Source organism: Myotis lucifugus, unplaced genomic scaffold (assembly GCF_000147115.1).
Source record: "Myotis lucifugus unplaced genomic scaffold, Myoluc2.0 scaffold_2235, whole genome shotgun sequence".
Classification (NCBI taxonomy): Eukaryota; Metazoa; Chordata; class Mammalia; order Chiroptera; family Vespertilionidae; genus Myotis; species Myotis lucifugus.
The window spans coordinates 1-20,352 of record NW_005873283.1 but is presented as its reverse complement, the minus strand read 5'-3'; the positions used below and the strand labels follow the sequence as shown (position 1 = coordinate 20,352).

Below are 20,352 nucleotides of genomic sequence, written 5' to 3'. Positions count from 1 at the left end.
CAAAAGGAACAAAGCCACGGAAAATCTCCTAGGCGTGCCTCACTCGGCAGATATCTTGTCAGCGGGACCTTGTGCTCTCGAGTGTGTGTGTGTGTGTGTGTGTGTGTGGTGGGGGGACGCGGGGGGCGGGGGAGGGGGTTGGAGGCGGGAGGGATAGGTGTGTGGGTGTGGAAGTTTGTGTGCGCGCGCGCGAGCGTGTGCGTCTGTCCGTGTACATCCGAAGTCACGCACGGACACTCCTTGCTTTGAACGGTCCGTCGCCATCCATGAACACCCTTCAGCCCCTGCCTTCTCAAAGACAACGCCCCCTGCAAGTGCTTCCCGCCTCGGGTCTAGCCAGAAATGGGGAAGTCCAGTCACCTGTCTGTGCTTTCCCCACAGGCGGTTGCAGGAGAGGGGCTTGCGTTGACGCTTCTCGACCAGCAGAGGGCGGGGCGGGCTCTTCGGGACCTGCCCCAGTCCACCCAAATTCTGTAATCCACAGCCAAAGATGACCTCCTGGACTGTCCATCTGATCCAAACCCCGCCCACGCCCACGCCCCGCATCCCCCCACACTCACCCCCACCCCCACCCCTCCCCCCACCCCGCTCACTCTGTGGATGGATGGTCAGGCCCCCTCCCAGAGACCAAGTCCAGGCCTGGCCACCTGGGCTTGCCAAAGCCTCAGAAATTGGAAAGGCGGGATCAACCTATTTTTTCTGAGGAGGGTATTTTGTTGTTGTTGTTTTATCGGAGGGAACGAGTTATTTTGTTTGTTTGTCTGTCTGTTTGTTTTTCCCACACCTTTTCGGTTGATTAAGGCCGAGGTGAAAACAGCAACCGGTAAAGTGAATCCCGAAAATGACTCGGCACAAAACCGGTCTTTTTCAGAGTTATTGAATAAAAGAAAAGTGAACGAAAAATCTTTCTAAGAGTTTTAAATCCTATTTCCAAACAGAAGAAACAAACTCCATCATTGGCCCCAGGTCCCTGCCATCCTCGCGCACACTGCCTTGCTGGTGCTTTAGCTGCTGTCCATCGTCGCGTCGTCATCGTCCAGCAGGGCGTCCAGGTCCTCGGCGTCCTTCATCGCGCTGTCAGCGTCCGGCTGGGAGTCCAACTCCTCGGTGTCCCTCATGGAACTGTAAGCATCCTTCTGGGCGTCCAGCTTTTTGGTGTCCCTCATGGCATGGTAAGCGCCCAGGTGGGCGTCCATCCTTTTGGTGTCCCTCATGGAGTAGTAAGCGCCCTTTTGGGCGACCAACTGCTGGGTGCCCCTCATCGCGCTGTAAGCGTCCTGCTTGGCGTCCAGCTGCTTGGGGCCCCTCATCGAGTTGTAAGCGTCCAGCTGGGCGTCCAACTCCTCCGCCGAGATGTGTGGCTTTGAATGGCGGCCAGTGTGCCTGCCTTTACACAGCTTGCCTCCGCTGGAGCGGCCCTGAGTGCCGCCGCCGCCTCCGCCGCCGCCGAAGCCTCCAGATCCTCGGTTTGTAGTCACCCAGCGTCTGTTGACACTCGGTACCGGCCTGGGCTGCGTGACTATGTTCGCGGTGAGGATCTGGATGTGGAGGGGACGGCCATCCAAAGGGACGCCGTTGTACTGCTTCCTGGCTTCCAGGGTGTCTGCCTTGCGCTCAAAGTGCACGTGGGCTGTTCCCAGGCTGCGGCCAGAGCGGTCGTAATGGACAGCGGCGTGCTTCAGAGGCCCGAACTCCGCAAACAGCTGCTGGATGTCCGCGTCGGACACTCGGAAGTCCAGGTTGGACAGCAGCAGCTTCCCGCCGGTCATCAGGCCGGCGCCCCTGCCGAAGTCCCTGTGGAAGCGGTCGTGGTGCCACTCGTCGGGAAGCTGTCTCGGCCTGCTGTAGGGCGCCGGCCGGTCCCTGACTCGGCCGAGGGCCGCCCTGTTCCGGAACGGCCCGCCGCCCCAGCTCTCGGGGGTGGCGGCGGCCTGCGCTCCGCCACCGCGGAGGCCTCCCTGGGAGCCGGCCCTGCCTGGGTCCCGGCCTTGGTCCCTGCCCCTGCCGCGGCCGTGGCCGTGGCCGTGGCCGTGGCCTCCCTGGGAGCCGGCCCAGCCTCGGTCCCAGCCTCGGTCCCTGCCCCTGCCCCCGCCCCCGCCCCCACCCCCGCCGCCGCCTCGTCCTCGGCCATGGCGGTCCCGCTGGCTCCGGTCCCGCCGAATGATGTCGTCCAGTGACATGTGGATTTTGTCGGCCATGGCGGGCCCCGAATCAGCCTCGGATGGAGCCCGTGCGGAGGCACGCGAGTCCTTCACTTCCCGCGCGGCGCCGGGGCTGTCCCAGATGTTGAGGTCCAGGCCCAGGGGTTCCCAAGGGTGTGGACGAGTCGGTGAAGAAGAAATGACACCGAGACAGCGTTCAGTGGATCAGCAGCCCAGCCAGGCTCTAGCCAGGTGCTCTAGCGGCTTCTATGTCCCGGGTCTTGGCGAGACCTCTCTCCTGAAAGCTCCCTTGGAGAACGAGGACGAAGACCACGACCCCAAGCCTAGGGCTGAGAAGCTCTGCAAAGAAGGCCCTGCGTTCTTTTATAGCCCCAGAGCTGGTGGGAGGAGCCAAATCAGCTGCCCGCTCGACCAATCAGCCGCCCCCAGGACCGACGTCACCGGTTGGGCCTCCAGTGGAGGGGAGGAGGCTTGCATTGGCGCTGGAGGACCAGGAGAGGGCGCCACTGGCCCGCCCAAGCGATTCACGGGGCTTGGGGGAGGACTTGGGAGACAGGGCAAGTGCCCAAGGAGGCCTGCAGGGTTCTGTCTCCACGCCTTGCGGGACGGCATCGCCGTTTTTTCTCGGTGGAAGAGGGGACAATACATACTAAGACAGGCTCCCGTGGGCCCAGGACGGGCCAAAAGGAAACAAAGCCACGGAAAATCTCCTAGGCGTGCCTCACTCGGCAGATATCTTGTCAGCGGGACCTTGTGCTCTCGAGTGTGTGTGTGTGTGTGTGTGTGGTGGGGGGACGCGGGGGGCGGGGGAGGGGGTTGGAGGCGGGAGGGATAGGTGTGTGGGTGTGGAAGTTTGTGTGCGCGCGCGCGCGAGCGTGTGCGTCTGTCCGTGTACATCCGAAGTCACGCACGGACACTCCTTGCTTTGAACGGTCCGTCGCCATCCATGAACACCCTTCAGCCCCTGCCTTCTCAAAGACAACGCCCCCTGCAAGTGCTTCCCGCCTCGGGTCTAGCCAGAAATGGGGAAGTCCAGTCACCTGTCTGTGCTTTCCCCACAGGCGGTTGCAGGAGAGGGGCTTGCGTTGACGCTTCTCGACCAGCACAGGGCGGGGCGGGCTCTTCAGGACCTGCCCCAGTCCACCCAAATTCTGTAATCCACAGCCAAAGATGACCTCCTGGACTGTCCATCTGATCCAAACCCCGCCCACGCCCACGCCCCGCATCCCCCCACACTCACCCCCACCCCCACCCCTCCCCCCACCCCGCTCACTCTGTGGATGGATGGTCAGGCCCCCTCCCAGAGACCAAGTCCAGGCCTGGCCACCTGGGCTTGCCAAAGCCTCAGAAATTGGAAAGGCGGGATCAACCTATTTTTTCTGAGGAGGGTATTTTGTTGTTGTTGTTTTATCGGAGGGAACGAGTTATTTTGTTTGTTTGTCTGTCTGTTTGTTTTTCCCACACCTTTTCGGTTGATTAAGGCCGAGGTGAAAACAGCAACCGGTAAAGTGAATCCCGAAAATGACTCGGCACAAAACCGGTCTTTTTCAGAGTTATTGAATAAAAGAAAAGTGAACGAAAAATCTTTCTAAGAGTTTTAAATCCTATTTCCAAACAGAAGAAACAAACTCCATCATTGGCCCCAGGTCCCTGCCATCCTCGCGCACACTGACGTGCTGGTGCTTTAGCTGCTGTCCATCGTCGCGTCGTCATCGTCCAGCAGGGCGTCCAGGTCCTCGGCGTCCTTCATCGCGCTGTCAGCGTCCAGCTGGGAGTCCAACTCCTCGGTGTCCCTCATGTAGCTGTAAGCATCCTTTTGGGCGTCCAGCTTTTTGGTGTCCCTCATGGCATGGTAAGCGCCCAGGTGGGCGTCCAGCTGCTTGGGGCCCCTCATGGAGTTGTAAGCGTCCAGCTGGGCGTCCAACTCCTCCGCCGAGATGTGTGGCTTTGAATGGCGGCCAGTGTGCCTGCCTTTACACAGCTTGCCTCCGCTGGAGCGGCCCTGAGTGCCGCCGCCGCCTCCGCCGCCGCCGAAGCCTCCAGATCCTCGGTTTGTAGTCACCCAGCGTCTGTTGACACTCGGTACCGGCCTGGGCTGCGTGACTATGTTCGCGGTGAGGATCTGGATGTGGAGGGGACGGCCATCCAAAGGGACGCCGTTGTACTGCTTCCTGGCTTCCAGGGCGTCTGCCTTGCGCTCAAAGTGCACGTGGGCTGTTCCCAGGCTGCGGCCAGAGCGGTCGTAATGGACAGCGGCGTGCTTCAGAGGCCCGAACTCCGCAAACAGCTGCTGGATGTCCGCGTCGGACACTCGGAAGTCCAGGTTGGACAGCAGCAGCTTCCCGCCGGTCATCAGGCCGGCGCCCCTGCCGAAGTCCCTGTGGAAGCGGTCGTGGTGCCACTCGTCGGGAAGCTGTCTCGGCCTGCTGTAGGGCGCCGGCCGGTCCCTGACTCGGCCGAGGGCCGCCCTGTTCCGGAACGGCCCGCCGCCCCAGCTCTCGGGGGTGGCGGCGGCCTGCGCTCCGCCACCGCGGAGGCCTCCCTGGGAGCCGGCCCTGCCTGGGTCCCGGCCTTGGTCCCTGCCCCTGCCGCGGCCGTGGCCGTGGCCGTGGCCGTGGCCTCCCTGGGAGCCGGCCCAGCCTCGGTCCCAGCCTCGGTCCCTGCCCCTGCCCCCGCCCCCGCCCCCGTCCCCACCCCCGCCGCCGCCTCGTCCTCGGCCATGGCGGTGCCGCTGGCTCCGGTCCCGCCGAATGATGTCGTCCAGTGACATGTGGATTTTGTCGGCCATGGCGGGCCCCGAATCAGCCTCGGATGGAGCCCGTGCGGAGGCACGCGAGTCCTTCACTTCCCGCGCGGCGCCGGGGCTGTCCCAGATGTTGAGGTCCAGGCCCAGGGTTTCCCAAGGGTGTGGACGAGTCGGTGAAGAAGAAATGACACCGAGACAGCGTTCAGTGGATCAGCAGCCCAGCCAGGCTCTAGCCAGGTGCTCTAGCGGCTTCTATGTCCCGGGTCTTGGCGAGACCTCTCTCCTGAAAGCTCCCTTGGAGAACGAGGACGACGACCACGACCACAAGCCTAGGGCTGAGAAGCTCTGCAAAGAAGGCCCTGCGTTCTTTTATAGCCCCAGAGCTGGTGGGAGGAGCCAAATCAGCTGCCCGCTCGACCAATCAGCCGCCCCCAGGACCGACGTCACCGGTTGGGCCTCCAGTGGAGGGGAGGAGGCTTGCATTGGCGCTGGAGGACCAGGAGAGGGCGCCACTGGCCCGCCCAAGCGATTCACGGGGCTTGGGGGAGGACTTGGGAGACAGGGCAAGTGCCCAAGGAGGCCTGCAGGGCTCTGTCTCCAGGCCTTGCGGGACGGCATCGCCGTTTTTTCTCGGTGGAAGAGGGGACAATACATACTAAGACAGGCTCCCGTGGGCCCAGGACGGGCCAAAAGGAAACAAAGCCACGGAAAATCTCCTAGGCGTGCCTCACTCGGCAGATATCTTGTCAGCGGGACCTTGTGCTCTCGAGTGTGTGTGTGTGTGTGTGTGTGGTGGGGGGACGCGGGGGGCGGGGGAGGGGGTTGGAGGCGGGAGGGATAGGTGTGTGGGTGTGGAAGTTTGTGTGCGCGCGCGAGCGTGTGCGTCTGTCCGTGTACATCCGAAGTCACGCACGGACACTCCTTGCTTTGAACGGTCCGTCGCCATCCATGAACACCCTTCAGCCCCTGCCTTCTCAAAGACAACGCCCCCGGGGTCTAGCCAGAAATGGGGAAGTCCAGTCACCTGTCTGTGCTTTCCCCACAGGCGGTTGCAGGAGAGGGGCTTGCGTTGACGCTTCTCGACCAGCACAGGGCGGGGCGGGCTCTTCGGGACCTGCCCCAGTCCACCCAAATTCTGTAATCCACAGCCAAAGATGACCTCCTGGACTGTCCATCTGATCCAAACCCCGCCCACGCCCACGCCCCGCATCCCCCCACACTCACCCCCACCCCCACCCCTCCCCCCACCCCGCTCACTCTGTGGATGGATGGTCAGGCCCCCTCCCAGAGACCAAGTCCAGGCCTGGCCACCTGGGCTTGCCAAAGCCTCAGAAATTGGAAAGGCGGGATCAACCTATTTTTTCTGAGGAGGGTATTTTGTTGTTGTTGTTTTATCGGAGGGAACGAGTTATTTTGTTTGTTTGTCTGTCTGTTTGTTTTTCCCACACCTTTTCGGTTGATTATGGCCGAGGTGAAAACAGCAACCGGTAAAGTGAATCCCGAAAATGACTCGGCACAAAACCGGTCTTTTTCAGAGTTATTGAATAAAAGAAAAGTGAACGAAAAATCTTTCTAAGAGTTTTAAATCCTATTTCCAAACAGAAGAAACAAACTCCATCATTGGCCCCAGGTCCCTGCCATCCTCGCGCACACTGACGTGCTGGTGCTTTAGCTGCTGTCCATCGTCGCGTCGTCATCGTCCAGCAGGGCGTCCAGGTCCTCGGCGTCCTTCATCGCGCTGTCAGCGTCCGGCTGGGAGTCCAACTCCTCGGTGTCCCTCTTGGAACGAGTTATTTTGTTTGTTTGTTTATCGGCGACCGAGTCTGTGCACTTTGGTAAGCGTGGCGTCAGGGTTTCGTTGATGGAGATTTCCTCTTTTCTTCGTTTCTTCTCCAGGGAAACTCACCGCAGAGCTGGGTATGTTCTGGGCGCCGCGCGCACGTAACGCACCCCATGCGCGGCCTTTGGACAGCGATAGATGGCAAAGATCTCATTCTTAACCCATCCCTCCGCGCCTCCCCGTCCTCTCTCAAACGGACTCTAGCGAAGCTGCCCCGGAGCCCCGGCCTCACTCAAACCCTCTGGACAGAACCTCCCAGCCCCTTCCCTGCCGCTCACAATTCCACTTAAAGGTGTAGCCCTCTGGCTCATGTTCCTAGGATAGCCTGCTATTTTAAATGCAAGTGCCACTGGCCAGGGTGGCACCGTGAGCTTGCACGGAAGTGGTATAGCATATAGTATCGTCTACAGGAGTGCGTAGTGCTGCCCTGCTCAAGGGCATTTACTTTTAAAAGATACCCGGCGGACAGGTCAAAGGCATGCATTTCCAGTGGCAAATGATCAGTTCAGCATCCGGCCAGGAGAAACAACTCAGTGTGCTGTCCCCCGTCCTTTTAATAATGCACCACGCGCCCTGAGGCACAGGGGGGCTGTGCTCCGTGGCTGGACTCAGCCAGGAAATCTGGTGATTTCAGGGCGGATGAGCAATAGTTTCTTCAAACCAGACCTGAGCCCTGGGAAGAGGCTCCTCAGTGCCAAGACCTGCTCCCCTCCCACGCCCCTCCCGCGGTGGGGATTTCTGCCCTAAGAGCAAAGACTAGGACAGGTGTAGGGATCCTGCAGGGGAGGGTGCAGAAACTGGGATGAGATTGAGGGGAACAGTGGGCTAAGACTGAGGAACATCTTCCCAGTGGCCTGGCTGCCTTGGGAAATGGTCCAGCCAGCCCAAGGCTGATGCGTCCTCTGTTCTGCTTATAGGGAAGATGCAGTCAGAGCTTGGTAAGTGACCCTTCTTGGAACTGTTCCTTCTTGTCCACCTTTTAGCATCTGGTTACCCAGGTACGTTCTGATCTCCCAACCAGGTCTGATGGCCAGGCTGGAACCCGCTGGCTCTGTGGGCCTGGGCGGCAGGAGGAAGGGGAAGGGGCAGAGTGGGTGCAGATTCCACATGTGAGCAGGGAAGCTGCAGGAACCTGGTGTTCTAATTCCGTGTTTTTCCTTAACTGCTTCAGACTGGAGAAGGGCTGAAGGCCAGGCTGGTGAGTGAAGTCCATTTCTCCCCCATTGTCCACTTTACATCTCAGCGTCCCAGTCACTCTCTCCTCCCATTTATTCCACAGCCTCACTCAACATAACTTAGTCTATGTCACTGGTAGAGGTTATATTCGAGTTTTTCATATTGTCCTGAGGTGTATGCATACTGTACGCCATGGGTGCCAAGCCTGGCTGCAAATAAGAATCCCCTAAGCTCCTGGTGCCAACCCTCAAAGACTGACCTGTGGGTCTGGGGTGGGCATGTTACCCCACACATAAACATTTCTCCCTGTGTCTCCCTCCATCCCCCCATAAAGCAACCAATCTAAAACCTACCTTCTGTGTATTCTTGCAAAATGTGCAGTTGTTTTCTGCACATGCATTTTAGTTTATGTAAATTACCTTTACATCTCATGCTACTCCTGGCTTTTCTCACCATCATGGTGTTTTAATACCCATCCTGCTGCCACATGCACATCTGGCCTGCTTCCCCTTGGTGCCGAGCCTCCATTTCAACCAGCCGCCCTCCTGAAGCAGCAGCCAGCCTGCTCTAACCCACTCCACCACACGCAACATAAGCATGCCGCCTTCTGGCTGTGTGGAGGCTTCTCCGGGATGGACACCCAGGAAGGGGATTGCTGGCCCAGGGAGGATGTCGCTAAGTAGGATAGAGGGGTCCCGCCATTGGCAGTACCTGGAGCCCCACATGCCCCGTTCCCTGTGAGCCAGCTTGCTGAGCTTTCCAGGCAGTAGAGAGCAGTGATTCTCGCTGTTTTCTCAGTGTGCACGCCTCTGAACACTAAGGAGTTTGGGCACCTCATGTGCTAGTTGGATGGTGGGGGTTCCTCTTCTGAGGTGAATGGCTCCCGCTAAGAAAGGAGGCAAGACAGGTTTCCACAGGGCGCGTTAGGACAGGAGCCAGCCTCAGCGGGGCCTCCTGGGGACCGAGCTGGCCAGTCCCAGGCGGAGGCTTTCTCTCCATCCTGCAGACAACCGCGCTGCTTGTCCTGGGCTCTGTGCTCTGGTCCCACCCTCCTGAGCACACTTCGGCTTGCATGCAGCTTGGGTATAACCTAGCACCGATGCCAGCCCCTTACTCCATCCTGAATCCTCCGGAAAATGGGCCGAAACCAGCTGTCATGGTGGGAAAGGGCTCTTCAATGTTACAGTGTCCCTCCTGCATCCCTCACAGTCCCAGGGACACCGACTCAGCCCCCTGAGCCTCATTTTCCTCTCTGTTTGGTTTCAGAGTGGAGACCAGCCCAGCAATATGCAGGTAACTGGAGGTGGGGCCAAGGAATGACGTGACTTAGGTTGGCTGGACCTTTAAACAGAGGGAGGTGGAGCGATCTGAGATTAGAGGAGGAGTCTGTCCAGAAGCCAAGTATGAACCTGCACACACAGTCACACAAGTCCACTTGCACAGACATAACACCACCCACACACCTGCGTATGCACATATGCACACATGCATGCTTGCATGCATAGATGTGATTAGCTCACACAGGTATACATTGGTGTGCACATACATACCCCCATAAGCATATATCTTTCTTGGTCTTGTTAATCCTCACCAGAGGATATTTTTTCCCATTGGTTTTCATTGAGAGTGGAAGGGAGAGGGAGAGACAGAGAGAAACATGATGTGAGAGAGACACCTCGATTGCTAATTGGTTGCCTCCCGCTTCTGCCCTGACCTGGGCCGGGGATCAAGCCTGCAACTGAGGTGTGTGCCCTTGACCGGAATCCAACCCACAACCAACCCTTCAGTGTGTGTGGCCCACACTCTAACCACTGAGCAAACCAGCTAGGGATCTTTCTTGGTTTTACTGGGTCTTTCCATCTGCAGGAGGCTGTTTGCAGGAGCCAATGGAACCTTTCAGATGGTCTGACGGAGGGATCCTTTGGGTTCCCATCCATCAAATGGGTGTGTTCCGGCAGCTATGGTGATGCCAGGGCACTGGACTAGATCATCTCAGAGGTCCCCTGCAGCTTTAAAATCCTAGACTTGTGCCCTAACTGGTTTGGTTCAGTGGATAGAGCATCAGCCTGGGGACTGAAAGGTCCCAGGTTCGATTCTGGTCAAGGGCATGTACCTTGGTTGCGGGCACATCCCCAGTAGGGAGTGTGCAGGATGCAGCTGGTTGATGTTTCTCTCTCATTGATGTTTCTAACTCTCTATCCCTCTCCCTTCCTCTCTGTAAAAAAATCAGTAAAATATATATTTAAAAAAAATAAAATCCTAAAATTGCTGTAAAACTGAGGCAAACACACACACACACACACACACACACACAACAGGCTCAGAGCTCAGTGATGCTCTCTCTCGGCCACTCGGCCACACTGATGGTGAAACAGTGGGACTAGCCCAGCCCTAGGCTCCCTCCCCTGGACCAGGACTTGAGGGCAGCAGGAGCCTGCCTTGTTCCTGTCTCTCCTCTCCAAGGCACCGGCACCAGGCACCTGTATAGAATTCAGGAACCTTCCAGGTCAGGAAAGAAATAGGGTTCCTCTTATCACATTCAAATGCCCCGGGTGCCTGCAGGCCACTTCAGTCTCCGAGTGTTTGGGGTGACGGTGGGGGTGAATATTCTACCAATTGCTCCAAAAATAGAGGTTGGCCAGTTGGGAGGAGACAGGTAGGGCCTGGCACCCTGCGGGGCCCTGACGCAGAGCCTCTGCGCAGTGAACGTGACCCTGGATTCGGCCTCAGCACACCCCAGCCTGGAGGTCTCCCAGGACGACAGGAGCGTGTCCTCCCGCTGGGCGGCCTTGTTCCCGGCGGTGCCGGGAGACCCACAGCGGTTCACCGAGCAGATGTGCGTGCTGAGCCACCAGTGCTTCCGGACCGGCCTCCACTACTGGGAGGTGGACATGTGCCAGCGCAGCCGCTGGTTCCTGGGCGCCTGTCTGGAGGCGGTGGCGCGCGCCGGGCCGGCGCGCCTGAGCCCGGCCGCGGGCTACTGGGTGATGGGGCTGTGGAACGGCTGCGAGTACTTCGTGCTGGAGCCGCATCGCCGGGCGCTGTCCCTGCACGTGCTGCCCCAGCGAGTTGGCATCTTCATGGACTGCGAGGCTGGGAAGCTGGCCTTTTTCAACGTGTCCGACGGCTCCCACATCTTCACCTTCACCGACACCTTCTCGGGGCCGCTCTGTGCGTACTTCAGGCCCAGAGCCCCCGACGGCAGCACACGCCCCGATCCGCTCACCATCTGCCCGTTGCCCCTTCGAGGAACACCCGTCCCTGAAGAGGAGGACGGTGACACCTGGGCACAGCCTTAGGAGCCCTCGGCGCCCCTCATGTACCCTTGGTGAGGCGCGCGCTCGCCGGGGTGGAGGACTAGCCGCCAAAATGCCAGCAAAGGCGACAGACAGACAGACAGCACAGCACAGCGGAAGGGAAACAGACAGGGGCTTGGCCTGCGTAGATGTGTCTGTGTGTTTATAATTTTCTTCTTTTAAAAAATAGGCAATTCCCAAGCTTGTCTGTGTGTATCATAGGATTGAGAACATATTAATGTTGCCAGGAGCCACTGTGCTCACTGCACAATGGGGGAGGAAAGGGGGGAGGGGGGAGAAGGGAGACATATGATTGCATTAAAGATATCCATTAACTTACATATTTGTATACGGCGTATTTATTTTCTAGTTGATAAGGAATGAATTCATCTAGGGCTCATATCCCAGTTTTAAATGTCAATTCCCACTAACATGAACTTGGGAAATGGCTGATTTCCGGGCTGGGACTGAGAAAGCACTGCCCCGACCTGCAGGGCACGCTTCGTGGGTACACCACACCAAATCCTGCAAAGGAATGAGAGGATAGGAGACGCGAAGAAATGGAGGCAAGACTAAGTTCTGATCAAGCCTCAGTTTTATTTTTACAGCGGGTGGTATTTATGTTGTTTCTAGAGGAGGGGGGTGGGCAAAGGAAGTTGTTAAGGATGTAACAGGCTTTGGAATGTCGCAGCTTATCAGCGGAGATGTAGCTTGCTTTGTGCTTAGGGTGAGGGTATGTTATCTTTTAACTCCAGGCTAAATCGCAAGGTTATCTTTTAACTCCAGGCCAAACCGGGAGTTGGCTTATTGTTGTAAGCTGGAGATGTATATTTGATTTATAATGGCTCCCAACAAAGCACAAGGCAGATCTTGACCATTTTGTGCCTTCAAGTGTAAACGTGCTCAAAAACTGATGGGACACAGCCAGGAACACAGGAGCGAGGTGAAGAGGCACCGCTGGCCATGGCGGGACGATTTGAACTTTAAAGAGAATCTTTTTTAAAATATATTTTTATTTATTTCAAAGAGCAACAGAGAGGAAGAAACATCAATGATGAAAGAGAATCATTGATCGGCTGCCTCCTGCACACCCCCTACTGGGGGTCAAGCCCAAACCCAGGCATATGCCCTTGACCGGAATCGAACCCGGGACCTTTCAGTCCACAGGCCAACGCTCTATCCACTGAGCCAAACTGGCTAGGGCTTAAAGAGAATCTTGGCAAGAATGAATTGTGACAAGAATTGCTCAACACGGGGCTGAGCAAATAAATGTCGTGAAGTCTGCTGAGCAGCAGGTTTCTCAGAGAAAGAAAACAAACACAAAATACAGAGAGGGGCAAGGAGAGAGCAAAAGAACGCCTCCGAACTCGTGGTTTTCACGGTGTGCAGGTGGACGGAACACGTGTGTGATGGGGCGGAGGGGTGTGTGTATGAACATGGTATTGTTCCTGGCTCTGCTTTGAGGACTTAGGAACAATAACATCCAGGACCAATGAGCACACACATCTGGCAACATAACTTGTTGTTTTTTAGCCTTTTCCACTAAAAGAACAAGGCTCCTTGGAGAAATGATGGGCTCTGGGTCTGGGAAAACAGACAGGTGTGACATTGAGATTTATTATACATCCTATATAATAAAGAGTTAATATGCTAATTAGAACGGATATCGGAATGACCTTCCAGAGAGACCAGTGGGTGGGGGGGCAGGGCCATGAGGCAGCCTGGGCCGAGAGGCAGGGGGGGTGGGGTGCAAGGGCCTACTCTTGCATGAATTTCGTGCATTGGGCCTCTAGTTTATATATAGTTTTTTACCCAGGTTCTGGTACAGAGGTCCTAAAACCCTTGGAATGTCCTCAGTGATAAGAGAAATAAGGGTGTCTTTTGATGTCTCTAACAAGCCCCTCTCAGATACTCCAGAGCTCATTTTAGTCAAGGCGATGACTTTTGGAAAGCCATGAGGATCTGGTCTAGCTGCCTGGGGAACCACCTAGTCATTACAGAGTTGTAATTTGGCCCCACCCCCATCCCAGCCTCACGGAGGGGCTGGAGATTGGGCTCTATTGCCAGTGGCCAATGATTTAATCGATCATGCGAATGAAATAAAGCCACCAGAAAAATCCAAAAGGACTGGGTTCCAGAGCTTCCGGATTGGTGAACACTTGGGCATTCAGAGAGAGTGGCACTCAGAGCATGGCAACCCTGTACCCCTTTCCACACACCTTGCCTTTGCGTCTTTTTCTTCTGGCTCTTCCTGAATCATATAATCCTAGTAAACCTGGAATCTAGTAAGTAAACTGTTTTTCCCGAGTTCTGTAATTCACTCTAATAAATTAATCGAACCCACGTAGGGTGTTGTGGGAACCTCTCACTTACAGCTGGCTGGTCAGAAACACAGGTAACAACCCGGACTTGCAATTGGTGTGTGAAGTAGGGGGCAGCTAGACCCAAGGAGAGATATCACTTGAGGGATATTAGGCAGGAAAGATAGCTCTAGGGCATGAGGGGAAAGGGAGAGAAAAGGGAGTTTATCTCACCCACTAAACAAAGAAGTCAGCCACCTTAGTACTTGCCAAACAAGATGACCAGATGTCTGTACAAACATTCCAGAATAAGCCACAACAATGGAGAAGGGGACTTTGAAACCTACAGGGGCAAGGGTATAAAACCTCTTGAACCCTCACTGGGCACACACTCAGACTAGCTGAGTTGCCCACTTATGCTTTATGTCAAGTGTATTCTTTTTTAAAAAAAATATTTTTTTATTGATTTCAGGGAGGAAGGGGGAGAGAGAGGATAGAAACATCATGAGGAGGCCCTAACCAGTTTGGCTCAGTGGATAGAGTGTCGGACTGTGGACTCAAGGGTCCCAGGTTCGATTCCAGCCAAGGGCATGTACCTGGGCACAACTAAAGCACAAAGGCTATCAGAGCTAAGAGAGGATCTTGACCGCCACTGAGAGGGCGAGTCAAACAAATCCAGTTATCATTGGCCCTGGGGGAATCTTACGTGGAAGACAATGACCCCAAAGACATGGACCAGGCGCTCCCACACATTGTTGGTGGCTTATAAGTTGATGCAGCCGTTTTGAGGTCAATTTTGGGAATGCCAACCAATTTCTAAACATGAACATCCTCCCACCAGTGGTTCCACATCCAGGATCTGTCCTACAGAAATGTTCACACAAGCACCTGAGACAAAGGATGCTCATAGCATCCATGTGAAAACATAGACCTACTTGCCAGTAGGAGGATAAATAGGTTGAAATGGCCTAATCGTACTTCGGGTACTACCGCACCATAAGTTTTTGTGGTGTACCTCAATTTCTTCAGGGAGAATGTATTGCTTATGTTATTGAAAATGTGAGCCAATGCTTCTTTCCTTTCTGCTTCAATGGTAAACAAGCACCAGAAAATCCTTTTAAAATATACAAAAGGAAGCCATCTGATGGACATCTTAGCATTCAGGGGCAGTGACGTGACTTCTTTTGTCCTCTGAGTGTTCAAATCGCTGCCTGTGATCGCCTCTGTGGAATGCTTTCATGTTCCTCTACAGCATCTTGGTTAGAGCCCATAGTGTTCATATAACTTTCATTATTCAATGATCTGTCCAGTTTGCAAACTCTTGTTTCCTATTCAATACGAACGCCCAGCAAGTTGAGGACCTGCAGTGAAGAGGGAGTCGTTCTGCCTCTGGAAACCCCTTCTTCCTCCCTCTGTGCTGATGTAAGGAGAGATGCAGCCACAACCTCACAGGGCCCGCCCCACTGCTCAGCTCCCCAGTGTCGCTGAACACCTCACCTCTACTCCACCTGCTCACAGGACACCCCAATGCTCCTGTGATGCTTGCCCTCACCTGCAGAGGGCGTACTTGGGAAGGGTGCAGCAAAGTGGCTCGGGTTGGCCAGGTTTCCAGACAATCTTTGACCCCCACCAAACTGCCACGCTGTGTGTGTGCCTGCTGAGTCGGGGTTGGGTGGGCTCCTCTGGGCAGATCAACAATCCTATCAAACAAGATGCCAGGCTCCTCTTCTTGCAAGCATCCCCCAAAGTTACATCTGATTCTTCTAGGGTCGGCTTAGGGCAGTAGCAAGTACTCCCACGTGTGGAGGGCAGGAAATTGCATCTGGAATGTTCCACCACCCCAGGCCTCCAATGGACTCCAGTTTCCCCATCCCCCACTCCGAAAAGGAAATCAGTTCCTTTTGTGCCACTTATTTCACATTTATTTCTTTTATTTATAGCTTATGGTCAATGCCAATCAACTCCATAATGTGAAACATTATTAAAAAATTAAAGCATTATGATGCAAAAAGCATAAAAGCAGGCTCAGAGGCACACGCGGCCGCAGGAGACCCAGCGGCTGCTTCAGACAGAGGATGCCTCGGCCGTCACTGTGTGCACATTCGAACCAAAATCTGTATCTAAAAATGTTTTTCCCATCGAAACTGTTGTTACTCTGATTCTTAACGGTTAAAGCAGGTATTTTCAGAAAGAATTTAAAAGAATGATTACAAACTTAATCCTGCTGGTGCCCGCCCAGCCTTCCTCCAGCAGGGGCGTCCTCATGTCTGGTTTGGCTTCTGAGGCTCCAGGCCGGGCCTTCACCACCACCCCCACCCCCACCGCTGCTGGCAGCTCCACCCCGGCTCCAGGCAGCATTCTGGCTGTGGTGGCACCTGCTTCCAAAGTCCTGGCCTGAAACTCTGTCCCACAGGGGCCAAGGCTCAGGAACGCCCCCGCAGTGCTGAGACTGGGGGGGCTCCTCCTCCAGCCAGCGGGCCCCTGCATACTGGCTGCCACAGTTTACATCGGGCCGAGGAGCTTCTACTGTCTCTGTCTTTCCCAGCAGCAGTTTGGAGATTTTGTAGATAATGGTCCAGAAACAGGTCATTGTCTCTGTCACTGCCGCTGCCTCCCTGGGGGAGTCTCCAAACCTCCCCTGAGGGTGATCTTGCAGAAGCGCTGGTTAGCGAGAGACCTGGGAGACCCTGGGACTGGGAAACAGAGAAGCAGTAGCTGAGCTGGGCAGCTTGCGGGGAGGGGTGGAGGAGGGGGAGAGAGTAAGGGGGTGGCTGGAGTCCTCACGGGGCCTGAAGCTAGTTTCAGAAGGGTGAATGCAAGCAAGTGGGGGCCCAGCTCTCATCTGCCTTCTAAACTGGGAGCTCAAGCCTCATTGTAAGGCCAGGTACTTACTTACCTGCTTTGTAAACTTTTCAAGTTGTCACCGTCTTGCTGAACAGGGTGCTCACAGTAGGTCTAAGAGGCAAGAGAAAGAACCAGGATCGTTAACACCAAGAAAGGCCAATGCAAGGAAGTGGGATGTTTATGTGGAATTAGGTCCTTCTGTGGGCATTTCTAGGAGGGACCCCGAGATGCAGTAAAAAAGGAGCCGACACTTCAGGCTTCTGCTCTGTGATGCAGAGAGCTGGGAGCATCACTCTCATCCTTATGTTAACGTAAAAAAACCATTGAAACCTATAAGGAATTTTTGTGAGTTTATTTGAGCCAAACTGTCGACATATGCCGGGAAGCAGAACCTCAATGAATTGAAATAGTGCTCCGGAGAATGGCAGGGTTACATCCGTATTTATACATGAAATTCATTGGTGACAGATTTAAGGAGGTGGGATTAAGCGAAGCGGGGGAAACCTCTGTGATAGGATAAAAAGTAAAATGATGGACACATACTTAGGTGGGTACAGGATCAATTAACATGATAATGAAGGAATTTGTAGTATTTGTCCTGGCGCCCAGAACATTTGGTTGTGCCCCAGGGGCTCCAGAAAAAAGGGAAGTTACAAGTTACCCAGACATTTCAAAGGGTATGTTATCTTAGAGGCAAAAAGGCAAATGGGCTCAGTAAAGATCAAAGTTGATCTTGTCAGTGAAGATACCTGCCTAGGAGGTGACTGCCCACCATAACTGCTTCTAGTCAAAGTTTAATTTCAGACCATCCTTTGTGGTTATTCCAAGTCTCTGAGTCTGCCAGGCTGCCATGCAGGCCTTCCCTGAGCTTGTCAGGTCAGCATGTGGCCCCTTTCGTCCACACTTACGACAAGGAAAGAACTGGATAAACTAAAAGCGATGACTCTCCTTAGGTCCATCAGAGATTTGGGGTCACAAGGTAAACAGTTGCATTGAAAACCAGAGACAGACCCTAGCTGGTTTGGCTCTGTGGATAGAGTATCAGCCTTCAGACTAAAGGGTCCGAAGTTCGATTCCAGTCAAGGGCACGTGCTGGGGTTGCAGGCTGGATCCCCAGTAGGGGGCGTGCAGGAGGCAGCTGATCAATGATTCTTTCTCATCATTGATGGTTCTATCTCCCTCTCCCTTCCTTTCTGAAATCAATAAAAATAAAAACAATGATTAATATGCTAAGGATTGTCGTGGAAAAAGTGGATAACATTGCAAGAAAAATGGATAATGTAAGCAGAGAGATTGAAACTCTGAGAAGGAAAGAGCCTCTAAGCTTGAGACTATGGGGATAGAAACTTCCCAAACTGAAATACAAATAGAAAAAAGTGAAGGAAAACAAAAAAAGAACAGAATATTCAAGAACTGCAGGACAAATACAAAAGGTATAACATATGCATATAAGAATACCAGGAGAACCAAGATGGCGGCATAAGGTATAGACCTGTGCGTGCTGCCTCCCACAACAACATCGAAACTACCAACTATAGGACAAACAGCTATCATACGGAACCATGGGAAAGCTGGCCCAGTGGAAGCTCTACAATTGGAAGGAAAGAAAGAAGAGCAATGAGACTGAGTAGGATGTGCAGAGACACCAAGTACAGAGCCCAACCCAGCAGGCTGCAGATTTTGGCTCCTCACATAGAAAGAAGAGCATTGAGACTGATTAGAATGTGCAGAGGCACCAAGTACAGAGCCCAACCCAGCAGGCTGCAGATTTTGGCTCCTCGCATCCGGGAGGGACGCGCTTGGGGGGCGGAGTCGGGTTCAGGGGAGGCCCGGGCTGGCCCGGCTGGGCCGGCAATGTGGAACTGCTGTACCAGCAGGCGCACAAGCACGTTCACCGGTTCCAGTCTCACGTGGGACGCTGGGGGTCGGCAGACAGACAGTCTGTGCACTTGGTGGAGGGCGAAGTCTGAGCAGGCGTGCCGGATGTTCAGCCACCAGGAATGCCTGGAGATTTTGTCTGGTGGGGAGCTGCCCGGCAGGGGACAGAGTACCAAACTTCGTGTTACCCCAGTGAGGTCGGGACAGCCTCAGTGAGGTCGGGAAGGCCCCAGTGAGTTTGAAACAGCCCCAGTGAGGTTGAAACGGATAATGGGGACCAGTATAGACTGATGAACAGGGGGAGATGCAGAGGCAGAGCAGCATTGAACAGACTGTCAAACTACAGTGGGAAGCCTGGGGAGGGCTTGGGGGGGTGTTAAGAGATCAACCGAAGGACTTATATGCATGCATATAAGAATAACCAATGGCTGAACCAGTTTGGCTCAGTGGATAGAGCGTTGGCCTGTGGACTCAAGGGTCCCAGGTTCCATTCCGGCCAAGGGCATGTACCTTGGTTGCGGGCACGTCCCCACTGGAGGGCGTGCAGGAGGCAGCTGGTCGATCTCTCTCATCGATGTTTCTAACTCTCTATCCCTCTCCCTTCTTCTCTGTAAAAAATCAATTATATATATATATATATATATATATATATATATATATATATTTTTTTTTTTAAAGAATAACCAGAGAACACAAGACACTAGGGGGGGGGGGGGGGGCCCAGGGGAATGTCAAGGGAGGGGGGGGAAAGGAGACATATGTAATACTCTTTGTAATACTTCAAGAAATAAAACTTATTAATAAAAAAAAGAATACCAAAAGGAGAATTATGCTCAGCGAAATAAGTCAGACAGAGAAAGACATGCCATGTGGTTTCACCGGCATGTGGATTCTAAAGAAAAAATAAATGAACAAAAAAACCTGAAAAAACCCTCATAGATGCTGAGAACATTTTGATGGTTGCCAGAGGGGAGAGGGAGTGGGGGCAGAGGTAAAAAGGTGAAGGGATTAAAATGTGCAAATAAAAACTGTGTCAGGGATGTATGAGAATACAGTGAAAAATATTATAACAACTATGTATGGTCATAGGTGGATACTAGACTGATTGGGGGATCACTTCATAAGTTACATAAGTGTCTAAATCACTATGTTATCCACCTGAAACTAATATAACATTGTATGTCAATTGTAATTGAAAAATAAAAAAGTTATTTTAAAAAAATACCAAAAGGAGGAGAAAAAGAGAAGGGAACAAAATAAATATTTGAAGTAATAATGGCTAAAATTTTATGCACATTAATAACAGCAAACTACAAATCCAGGAAGCTCAGAGAACACCACATAAGATAAAACACTAAAAATCTATACCTAGGGCCCGGCCCGCATGGCTCAGTGGTTGAGCACCGACCTATGAAACAGGAGGCCATGGTTCGATTCCCAATCGGGGCACATGCCCAGGTTGTGGGCTCGATCTCCAGTTGGGGAGGTGGGGGGGCAGAAGGCATCCCATCAATGATTCTCTCTTGTCCTTGATATTCCTATCTCTCCCTCTCCTTTCCTCTCTGAAATCCTATATAATAAAAGGTTAATATGCAAATCAACTGAATGGCAGAATGACTGGTCGCTAAGATGTACACTGACCACCAGGGGGCAGATGCTCAATACAGGAGCTGCCCCCTGGTGGTCAGTGAACTCCCACAGGGGGAGCACCACTCAGCCAAAAGCCCTGAGCCGAACTCACCGCTGTGAGCACAGAGGCAGAGGAAGGAGCCTCTCCTGCCTCCGCAGCGTTAAGGATGTCCAATGGCTCCCAGACTGCAAGAGGGTGCAGGCTTTGCTGAGGGACACCACCCCCCCGAGTGTGCAAATTTTATGCACTGGGCCTCTAGTCAATAATACAAATATATCTTTAAAAAATAAAATAGCCCTAACTGGTTTGGCTCAGTGGATAGAGCATTGGCCTGTGGACTGAAGGGTCCCAGGTTCGATTCTGGTCAAGGGCATGTACCTTGGTTGTGGGCACATCCCCAGTAGGGGGTGTGCAGGAGGCAGCTGATTGATGTTTCTCTCTCATCGATGTCTCTAGCTCTCTATCCTTCTCTCTTCTCTC

The 20,352-nt window shown here is 54.0% G+C and overlaps 1 protein-coding gene and 3 pseudogenes across 1 annotated transcript; 1 reads left to right on the top strand and 3 right to left on the bottom strand.

Moving 5' to 3' along the window:
• Positions 1-264, bottom strand: part of LOC102433040 — a 1,988-nt pseudogene extending 1,724 nt beyond the window's left edge.
• A 740-nt stretch (positions 265-1,004) lies between these two features.
• Positions 1,005-2,198, bottom strand: LOC102432720 (annotated as a pseudogene).
• A 1,648-nt stretch (positions 2,199-3,846) lies between these two features.
• LOC102432410 lies at positions 3,847-4,959 on the bottom strand (annotated as a pseudogene).
• Positions 4,960-7,670: 2,711 nt separating this feature from the next.
• On the top strand, positions 7,671-11,256 carry LOC102432087 (butyrophilin-like protein 9). Its single transcript, XM_014450424.2, is given in 4 exon segments — positions 7,671-7,686; positions 7,920-7,946; positions 9,191-9,217; positions 10,628-11,256. Coding segments are annotated over 4 exon segments (699 nt in total).
• Positions 11,257-20,352: the final 9,096 nt, after the last annotated feature.